Source organism: Urocampus carinirostris, chromosome 1, assembly GCF_059441175.1.
Source record: "Urocampus carinirostris isolate Australia breed hairy pipefish chromosome 1, RoL_Ucar_1.0, whole genome shotgun sequence".
Classification (NCBI taxonomy): Eukaryota; Metazoa; Chordata; class Actinopteri; order Syngnathiformes; family Syngnathidae; genus Urocampus; species Urocampus carinirostris.
This window is the reverse complement of record NC_142349.1, coordinates 29,042,964-29,053,560: the sequence shown is the minus strand read 5'-3', so window position 1 is coordinate 29,053,560 and position 10,597 is coordinate 29,042,964. Positions and strand designations below refer to the sequence as shown.

At 40.3% G+C, this 10,597-nt stretch overlaps 1 protein-coding gene across 1 annotated transcript; it reads left to right on the top strand.

Annotated features, from left to right (window-relative positions):
- Window positions 1-49: 49 nt before the first annotated feature.
- On the top strand, window positions 50-10,572 carry znf598 (zinc finger protein 598). The gene is made up of 12 exons (XM_088333708.1): window positions 50-447; window positions 2,457-2,569; window positions 2,726-2,855; window positions 3,985-4,196; window positions 4,285-4,502; window positions 4,579-4,669; window positions 4,811-4,998; window positions 6,847-6,925; window positions 7,009-7,859; window positions 8,108-8,279; window positions 8,367-8,514; window positions 9,088-10,572. The coding sequence occupies exons 1-12, from the start codon at window positions 298-300 to the stop codon at window positions 9,463-9,465; spliced, it is 2,730 nt and encodes a 909-aa protein (XP_088189834.1). The 5' UTR covers window positions 50-297; the 3' UTR covers window positions 9,466-10,572.
- The last annotated feature ends 25 nt before the right edge of the window (window positions 10,573-10,597 follow it).

Below are 10,597 nucleotides of genomic sequence, written 5' to 3'. Positions count from 1 at the left end.
ATGGGTTTGACCAGTTGTATAAAAGCGTGTTCTCCAAACCCGGATGAAGGCGTACTCCGCATGTCGTATCCCACGTGGACTTGCCTGCACAGATTTATACATTATCTGACTGCGCAGACCAACCATTGGTGGAAGGCAACAGTTCATCCGCTTGACATACAGATCATCAGTAAAACGTTGCATGTGACGTCATTAGAATGTTCACAATTACATAATCACTAAAGTGTTAGCTAGTGGACCTCCTGAGCCTTTTCTTTCCATTTTAACTCAATCTCAGATTCCATAACACCCGAAAAAATGGAAAAGCACTGTGTTCTGTGCTGCCAAGACATAGAAATCTTCGCCTATGGGAAATGCGACCACCCGGTGTGTTTTCGCTGTTCCACCAAAATGAGAGTGCTTTGCGAGCAGAAGTACTGCGCCGTCTGCCGGGAGGAACTCGACAAGGTACGGATTTCGATGTCACTGTGGGTCGAGGTTGCCGCCTGGCCATGCTAGCTAGGCCGCAACACCCTACGGGTCAATGTTCATACATTAAAAAAACAACAACCAAAAAAATACATATTCTTTGTTGTAAAATATCGACGAACAAAATCAAATTCGCCGCGTCCGAAGAAATTGACGAATTACTTTACGTGGACACGTCAACAAGTCATTCATGTTAGCCTGCTAGCTACGTATATGTAGTGTGTTGGCAAACACGTTGTAACCCCTTTACTATTGCGATTAACAGCCCATTTTTACTTTACTATTATTATTTATGTGCTCAATTTTTGCCTAAAGATATTATTGTAAACGAATAACCGGCTACCGTATCTGTCAAGCTGTCACTACGTTTTTTCTACCTATCAAGTCCACTCCTTGGACTTTAATTCGGAGTCTGCTATCTGTATTCAAAATCCACTATGCCCATTTCCTTCACTAAAACATTTCATTAAATTCTAGCGTTGTAGTTCGGAAATTACGTTTTTGTGCAACTGAGTTGTGTTTTGATTTTGAATGCATACAAAACCACATACATTTCTTTATTTCGTCAAGGCTTCTTGACTTTGAGGAAAGTAAAATTCAACACAATCCAGTTAAAAAAACAGTACATTATAAAATGCTCTAATTGAAATGGTTACATTTGTACAAACATGATTATAATACACTAACTACCGCCACATCTACTGTCATGTGACAATAGTGACAACCAGACCCTCTCTAGTGAGCTTTAGGGTATTCTCATTTTGCTGTTTTTCCCAGTATCATGGTTCACGGACCTCTTAGTCACTAAGGTTGTCAGGGCCCCACTTCCGGTGGTGTGACTTGGGCAAGTAGAGTCTGGCGGTGCCTATCCCTCATATTTTTGGGGTAGAATTTTGCTCCCCCACATGAAATGTTAATATTGATTTCCATGTTTAGCAGTAGAACCCTCCTGATCTGACTCGGATACAGCACCTTTATCATCAGTTCGCTGTTGTTATTTGGTGTTTAGCGTTATATCGCTCTTCAGTCGAACTTCAGCATTGACGAGCAGTGGTGTGTGACAATACTGATACTGGGGAACACCATTGTGTTCCAAAATTTTGAGGATCAGATTTTATATGTGCACAAAATAAAATAAGTCTTGTCAAGACATTTAAGGCCTTATTATTTTGGGCAACATTGTCACTTCAGTCTGAAAGTAAGTCAGGGGAGTATGGCATCCAAGTCTGGGCGGCCTGTAATGCCAAAACCAACTCTTTTTTTTTTTTTAGAATTTACAGATTTACACAGGTAAAGCTGCTAGTGGCATATTTGAGAAAAACAAACAGGAAAAATGTGTGTTATTAACGTATACAGTAGTTAATATGAAAACCATATACAGCAGATGTGTTGTAATACTCTTCTATAATGATCAGGTACCAGAAAACCCTTATCCATTTATATAATTAGCTTGAGGTTCATTGTACCTTTTAAAAAAGTAGATTTAAAAAAATAAATAAATAGAAATTAAGTGGTAATAAGGCAGAAAAAGGCCTCCAAGACCCACACCAAAACAAGAAAAAAAAAACAAGAGATGCGGGGAAAAAATGGGTGATTTATTATTGATTTGAGCACATTTTGCAGCTGATTGAAGTTACAGGTCATCTGTAACCTGCTGACATGGGGTGTGTTGCCCTAAAGCTAAGAAGAGTTGTAAATACTGTCCTGTTAATGGGATCTCATATTTTTGACAAAGCCTTTACAATTTTTTTTTATTTTGACGATTGTGTTAGTTTACACACTCAAATTAAATCCTCTTATTTCTACTAAGCAATTGGGGGTCTTTTTGCTTGATAAAAGCTTGTCAAGTTTTGTCTCAAATTTCGCACACAAATAGATTGCCAGTTTTGTGGAACACCTTTGAAACAAATGTCCTAATTTGTATATGATGTTTACATTTTCTCACCTAGAAACTATGATGAATGCACTTACCTCTATGTCGTTCTCAGGTGGTGTTTGTGAAGTTTGCGGAGAACTTCTCTTCTTTGCCACATCAACAGTTTCCCTGTGACAAAAAGCATGACATCTATTTTGGTGATGAGAAGATCTATTCCCAGTTCAGGTCAGCTATGTTATTTTATTGTAGGCTGATAACAATGTTCACTGATTATGCAGCTTTGTTCCTTTTTGAAGTGGCAAGACTAATTTCTCCCAGTGGATATAAGTTATAATGCGGTAATTGGTTGTCATCTCTTTATTTTTTTAAATTTTTTTTTAGGCACCTGTTGCTATCACAGTGTCCATGCTGTTCTGAAGCCAAGGTTTTCTCAAAGTTTGTTGAACTGGAGCAGCACATGAGGAAGCAACATGAGCTTTTCTGTTGCAAACTATGCACAAAGCATCTGAAGGTATAATGAGCTATCAAAGTCGCGCTACCGAGAGTAAACTCGACAACATGGGAGCCAAAAGTTTTAATTGTTTTTTTTTCATATTGGTCACCTGCTATGTAAATTGAAAACGTCACAAGTCTTAGTCGACCGTGCATATGTGCCGGAAATTGTAATGTGCTCCGGGCCACCTCTTCCAAGCATGCACATCCGGGGATCCCTGCCATGTTTCATTGCACTCGCACTACTTCTAAAATCTGTACTTTAGCAGCAAGTGGTCCTGTGCACCGTACAGTTGCAAGTGCAGGGGTCAGCAACCTGTTGTTCTTTAGTACTGCCCTAGTGGTTCCTTGAAGCTTTTTCAGAAATGTTGAAAAGTGGAAAAAGATGGAAAGCGCATAAACACTATACAATTTTTTTTTTTAATGGGACAATACAACACAAGCATTCAAATTCTTTATAAAACATTTTTCAATACATATGGAATGGCTAACTTAAGTATGAATCCCCTTATGGTTCTAATTGAAAAAATAGTTTTATATGACACTTTACATGATTTGCCACTCCAGACATATTTGTATTTTTTATTTATTTATTTATTTTTACCTTATGGCTCTTTCAACATTTTGGGTTTGGTTGCTCTTGAGCATGTGAACTCAGTTTTAATGCATTTGGATTCATGGATTTGTAGCTCCTTACCTGGGAACGTGGTTTCCCAAATTTGTGCACAAAGTGCTCTAAATAACACAAAACGTACAACTTATATTCAAAGTTCTATCCTAAATACATTTGTTCAGTAATTCCAAATTATTAGAACGCCTTTGTACTGACACGATAATGATAAAAAAAACAAAAAAAACATTTAACATTTTTTACACAGCCTCTGTGATTTATAACCTGTTAAAAGGGAAAATGTTCCACAGGAAAAAGTTTTAAAAATGTGTGAAATGCAGAACAACCTCATATATATTTTTGATCATTTTCTGAGCATGCGGGTGGGCGTTAACATTCTCAATGGCAATACTTTTAAAGAACTGAAATTGTTTCCCACCCTTAAAAAGTCACACTATTTTATCCATTTCCATAATCAACTTTACTGGACTACTTACTGTTTGGGCAAGAATTTAACATCCCTCCCATCCCGCACTAGATCTTTTCTCATGAGCGGAAGTGGTACAACCGCAAAGAGCTCGCCCGTCATAGAGCACATGGAGATCCAGATGACACCAGTCACCGAGGACATCCACTCTGTAAATTCTGCGACGACCGCTATCTTGACAACGACGAGTTGCTCAAACACTTGAGAAAGGACCATTACTTCTGCCACTTCTGCGACGCTGACGGCTCCCAGGAATATTATAGGTGTGAAAGCTCACAGTCCACCTGGGAGGTGTGCAAATTGTAATGTTTTTTTCTTCTATACCAAAAATTCAAAATGCTCTCTCAACAGTGACTACCAGTACTTGAGTGAGCACTTCAGAGAAAGTCACTATCTTTGCGAGGAGGGCCTATGTGCCTCCGAGCAGTTTACCCATGCCTTCCGCACCGAGATTGATTACAAGGCTCACAAGGCTTCGGCGCACAGCAAAAGCCGCGCTGAGGCTCGCCAAAACCGGCACATTGACCTGCAGTTCAACTTGGCTCCAAGACAAAAGAGAAGAAACGAAGGTTTGACTCTCCATTATTGTTGGGCAACGGATCTGTCGAGACTGCACAGCCAAACAGGGATTTTTGCATGTATCAGGCTTGGTGACGGGGGAGGATTATGAGGAGACTCGTCATAGAGGAGGAAGGCCAAGACCTCTGGCGGGACAAAAAAGCTGGCGGTACTCTCGGTGAGTCTTAACTCCCAATGGATGGTTAGGTGACCTGAAGTCAAGTCAAAATTATTTGCAACACTCTTTATCAGGTCTATTTTTCTCTGAATGATTGCTCCCATTAACAAAAGTTCTAATAATTTATTTGATTCTCTTTAGTGAAGAGGAAGACAGAGAAGTGGCTGCTGCTATGCGGGCGTCCATGGCATTACGTCGGCAAGAGGATCGGATTGCTGCATTGGAGAGAACTGCTCCTAAATACTATAGAGAAGAAAGGACTGAGCGAACAGATTCAGAAGAGTCGAATCCTAGGACTGGACCAATCAAACCGGCAAGCAAACCTCCAGGTAAACAACATTATGCTTATTCATTCGCAGCAGGGCTTGAGACAGCGACCAATTTCCCAGGAAATGTGGCCATATTTACAGGAGTTCGTAAAGGTGCTTGAAATCTTTGAAAATGCTTGAATTTTAATGGCGGTTTTCAAGGAATGAAAAGTGCTTGAATTTTGACTGAAGTGATTCTACCGTATTTTCCACACTACAAGGCGCACCTAAAAGCCTTTTTTTTTTTTTAAAAGCTAACCATGCGCCTTATATATGGATCAATATTGAGTCGCAACAGGTTTTGCAACTAAGGTAAGCAGCCGCCGACTCGATTTTCCTCCGTAAAAGAAGTGCGAGGTGCATCCTGGGATGGATATATACTGTATATGCATACTTGCATTCCTAACCAATGTGTCGTCATTTGAATTGATCGCTATTGGTTAAAGGAGGCGGTTCCTTTTCAGCATTCACAGGCTCGTATAAGCTAAAGCAGGGTAAAACGAAGCCTGCAATGGCTGAAAAAAATCATTTAGGTCTATGGCCTAGAGAATTTTTTTTACTAGTCTGTATCCGTATATGGAATACAGAAGTATTTTACGCGGTTCGGATGTAAGGAGAGCATGGTTGTGTATTATCATCGAATGTAATGGCTGCAAGCGTCTTTGGTGAACTTCCACAGCTTTATATTTTTCAGGTATCTTGTTTCAGACTGAGCGTGATCTTTTTTTGATGAGTATATTTTTTAAATGGTCGGTATAACTTGAATCCCAAGGGTTTAAGCTTTCCATTGATATGTTGCATGACTTATATCAGTGACTAGTGACATCGTACAGGCACTTTGTTTACAGGTATACGTGTCTGAGATACGTATTTGCTTCTTAACAGTTAAGGGGTTAATAAAGTTTGACTGACCTATCTGACTGTTTTGTTAACGTTCCTACTGTAGCGCCTTATGTATGGAAAATATATAAAAAAAATACTATTTTTGGGGAATGCGCCTCATAATCTGGTGCGCCTTACAGTGCAGAAAATATGGTAAATACTTGGAGTCTTTGCCATGTTTCTCGAAAAGTCTGTTTAAAACTGACGCCGACACTGCTCTCTCGTGGCTTTGCTTTACCATTTTAGTTTTTCTTCCCTCGTGATTAACAGTAGCTGTCATTAGTTAGTATGGCATTGTCCTATGAAGCGTGCATGCTACACCTAAATTTGGTACTATGAAATGTGTATAAGTGCAAGTTTTAGGTATCAATTACGGGCCATGCAAAATTTCCCAGTTTTAAATTCCAAATGAGTGCTATTTTTTACTGTTTACCCAACACCTATATGGGGCGAGATATTTCTCAAAAATAGTTACACAAATTGTTAGGATACACAAATATAATTGCGATTTGCTTAAAATCTAAAAATCATATTTTTATGAATGCACACAACAGATTAAAAACATAATAACTGTGGCTCTGCAAAATGAATGATTCACACCAGATTTTCTAAAATAGTGCTTGAATTTTGCCATAAAAAAGGTGTATGAACCCTGTATTTACGTTGTGTGCAAGGAAAAAAACAACCATTGGGTTGCACAAAGCCGATTGCGTTTGTTTCGCGTATAGTTATGAATAGGGTGATGGTGGACTGCCACAAATAGGATTATGACCCAATCCTGTGCTCTGCAACCAACAAAACAAAGTCACACCATTTCTATTTTATGCCTAAAAAAAGTTAAAGCAATGCTCAGATCTTTGAATTTACTCTGTAGAAGTCACTCAAAAGTCTAAATAATAATGCATGATGCGAAAAAGTTAGAAAGAGACTGCACTATCGGTCTAAATCAGCAGCAACAGCAACAATTTTGTCGCCTTTTCTTTGTAGTTAGGACCATGAGGAGTTTAAATCCTTTGGAGGAGCAGGATGACTTTCCAGCATTGGGAGCTGCTGCACCATCTGCCATGTAATACAACATTTCACCACACAGCAGACAGAAAGCAAACCCTGCAATGGAAATTTGCTCAAATGTTTTTGTTTTTTGTACAGTGTAAAATCTTCTTCACCGGTGCTTACTTCGACTTCCAAAACCTTAAAGGAAGATGACTTTCCCAGCCTATCAACGGTTAATGTCTCAGCCCCTATGACTCCATCTTATCCAGCTCAACCGAAGAAGTCATCATCTTTTCAAGAGGAGGATTTCCCCGCTCTTGTTTCTAAAAGCCGACCTGTCAAATCTGCAACTGGCAAGAACTCGGCGTGGTCCACTCACAGCGCTCCGGCTCAGCCGCCTCCTCCTTCCGGGCCTGCTCCCTCACTCTCATCAGCATCCCGAAGCCCCCAACTCCTCCCTTCTAAAACATCCTCATCTTTGAGGAAAAAAAAGAAAGTAGGGGAGAACTTCAAAGCCTCTCCTGTACGATCTCCTCCTTCCTCCGAAGATGAGAATGGTGGAATGACACAGCAGCAGTTCCGCTCTGTGCCCACCATGCTCGACATATCATCTTTGCTTACAGTTAAGGGAAGTGAAGGGAAGTTGTTAGCTGTGACGAGCAACTCGCTCACCCCAACCAACAACACTGAGCCCCCTCAGACTAAAGCCAGCAAAAAGAAAAAAACTAAGAACACGGCCTGTCTTCCTAACACTTCAGTATCAGGTATACCAGCACCTGGAATGTCTCTTTCGATAGAAACAACTGCTCAAAAGGAAAATGTTCCTGAAAAAAGGAACAAGCCTGGCAACGCTGCAGCGGCGGCCATTGCCCCCACCCGTTTAGTTAACGGCTTTAATGAGAAACCACCCATTAGTAAGGAGACAGTCACAGAATCTCCACAGCCCAACGCAGAGGTGCTTACACAAGAAGACTTCCCGGCCCTTAAGACAAAGAAGCCACCTCCAGGTATTTATGACGTATTGTTTGCTTGCTTTACAGCCTAAAAATAACACACTGTAGCAAGAACCAGGTGTATTTCACTTATTTGTGAAATGTTCTTTTTTGGGAGAGCAAGCACAACACAACACAACTCAAAGCTGCAAAGCGGGGCCATGATTGTTTCAAATCAGAATAGGGCCTCCATGCTATAAATCTATGTGTAAATTTCTATTTGTGCTTCTTGCTGTCAATAACCTGTCAATTTTTTGACTCAGGCTTCAAGAGCTCCTTCCCAACAAAGTCATCAACTCTTCCTCCTTCTCCATCCTCCTTAGTAGCCCATCCTCCACCTGGCCTGGGAGTCTCGGCCACAAAGCCGCCACCGGGCTTCACAGGGATACCCCTCAACAGTAATGTGGTGGAAACCGCTCCCACAGCAATAAACCTGTGAGCTCACCCAACAGCAAACATGGGTTTGAGACACCATCACATCCTTATTTGTAAATGTCGTAGTGTTTTGTGTTGTTTTGACAGTCTCCCTAAAATGTCGACGAGCGATTACATGGTTCCTGAAGACTTCCACCAAAGGAACTTAGAGCTCATCCAGTCTATTCGGAAATACCTCCACGATGATGAGTCTAAATTCAATCGGTTCAAGAACTACTCGTCACAATTCAGACAGGTATTTTAAAGGCATTAACACATATTTGAATTTTGCACTGGTAAATTCCTGTGAAAATGTAAAGTCCACTAAATATAGTAAAAAATAATTAATTGCAGGGTACACTTCGTTAACATGATAAACTCTTCCCTTTTATTGTTTTAATAACGCTGATTATGGCAGAAACGCAAACATCCCATCTCAAGATATTCTAATATCATAAAAAGGTATACCGGTAGGCTGTAAACCGTAATCAGCAGTACTAAAATAGGGCTTGCAATTTTTCAGTATTTGTAATGAATCCAGAATGTGATATTTCTAATTGTCTAATATCATTACAGAAATTAATGAACTTTATCACTAGATTACATTTTTTCGAAACGGTCTTGTATCTTAAACACATTTTATTTTGCAACCAATACAACGATTTTAATCTTTGGCGGTGTTCACTACAAATTGGCTACTAATACTTCTTACAACATTAAAAAGTCAACGATCTGTCATAAAGGCTTTGTTGGGACTGTTGTAATTCTATAATTTCAAATGACTGTATTTTAAAATGCAAGTTCAACTGACATGTTTGCATGTTTCCAGGGCGTCATATCAGCAAGCCAGTACCACAGCAGCTGCCAGGATTTGCTTGGCGAGGACTTCAAACGCATCTTCAACGAGCTGCTGGTGCTTTTGCCGGACACTGTCAAGCAGCAGGAGCTCCTGACTGCGCACGGAGACTGCAAGGCTCGGGAGAAACGCTCAGGAACGGGAGGTGGAAAGAAAAGCAAGAACAAGAAAAACGTCTGGCAGATGCCTAGCACGCAGGCTAATGCAAGCGCTGCCGATCTAGACTGCCAAGTGTGCCCCACCTGTAGACAGGTTCTGGCCCCGAAAGATTTCAACTCCCACAAGACACTTCACACGAGGGACAACGACGAGTTCCCTTCTTTGCAGTCCATTAGCCGAATAATCAGCTAGCACCGTCGCAGTTTTACTCTCAGTTGATGGCTCTTGTCAGCTGCCGGCAAGGAAGACTGCAGCGATGATCACAGCTCTAAAATGGAACAAGGTGGTTCCGACGAACAATTGCGTATCGGTCGAAATGGCGACACATCACTTGGAACTGGGCCTTGGGCTGCCGGTCCATGCTGCCGGTCCATGGCAACAGACGTAAGGGTGCTTATGAGCTACTTGAAGAACTGCTCCTTAAAATACCCTCCTCTCCCCTCTCACTCCTATCACTTAGGATCTAGAGCTGTCTTGAGTTTCGGCTGCAGAATAAAAGTTCACTCATTTTCTGCAAATACTTGAAAGCAAAGTTGACAGTCTGGTAGAGGTAAAAAAAACAAAACACCTTTATTCTTTATCACCTGACAGTAGTGCATTAAAAAAATAATTCTCTGATATGAAATCGAAGAAACTGACCGATCAGTGATAAATTGATTAACATAGCATTCATTTGTGGCACATGCCTGCAACTCTAATTGTTACCTGTTCATTTGAAAAGGCACCTTGTAACTGATACGCTTTAAAATGTTGGTAAAGCTGCGGTTATGTGTCTGTTAGGTTGTACACAACGTCCATTCTGTGACAGTTGGCTGCAAAACATTTATGGTGCACTACTATCAAGTCAAAACAAATCATACGCACATACTTACTGTACATATAAGTATTATGGGTAAGATTCTGACGGTTTGCTTTACCGTTTTTGTATAATGATAATTTATAACTAAGCACCAGGGAGAGGAATTAAAGAAAAAGATCAAAATTTAAGTTTTATGCTTGTTTATTTTTGTTTAACTATAGACTTCAGTTTGTAAAATTGGTTCAATAACACCTCATCGAGATTTACAGTAGTACTGATTGAATTCCAATTTAGTATTATGTGTCTATTTATATTCTGCAACACATTACTGGCTCACATCTTGTTCGTGGCGGTGGTATTTGTTTTCATCTTCTCTCAGAACCTTCAGCTTACAGCGTTTTGCGTCCAATTGAATGAAACTTAATGACTAACTGTTTAGTTTGTCATGACATCATGCTGCTGCTGCTGTTAGTTTGGACTAGAATAAATATTTTCTGTCAGGTGTGCTTCCTGTCTTATTATACT

Coding starts and splice junctions, on each gene's coding strand:
- znf598 (XM_088333708.1), top strand. CDS start 298: ATGGAAAAGCACTGTGTTCTGTGCTGCCAAGACATAGAAATCTTCGCC. Junction 4,197..4,284: donor GGCTCCCAGGAATATTATAG/GTGTGAAAGCTC, acceptor CTCTCTCAACAG/TGACTACCAGTACTTGAGTG. Junction 4,999..6,846: donor ACCGGCAAGCAAACCTCCAG/GTAAACAACATT, acceptor TTTTCTTTGTAG/TTAGGACCATGAGGAGTTTA.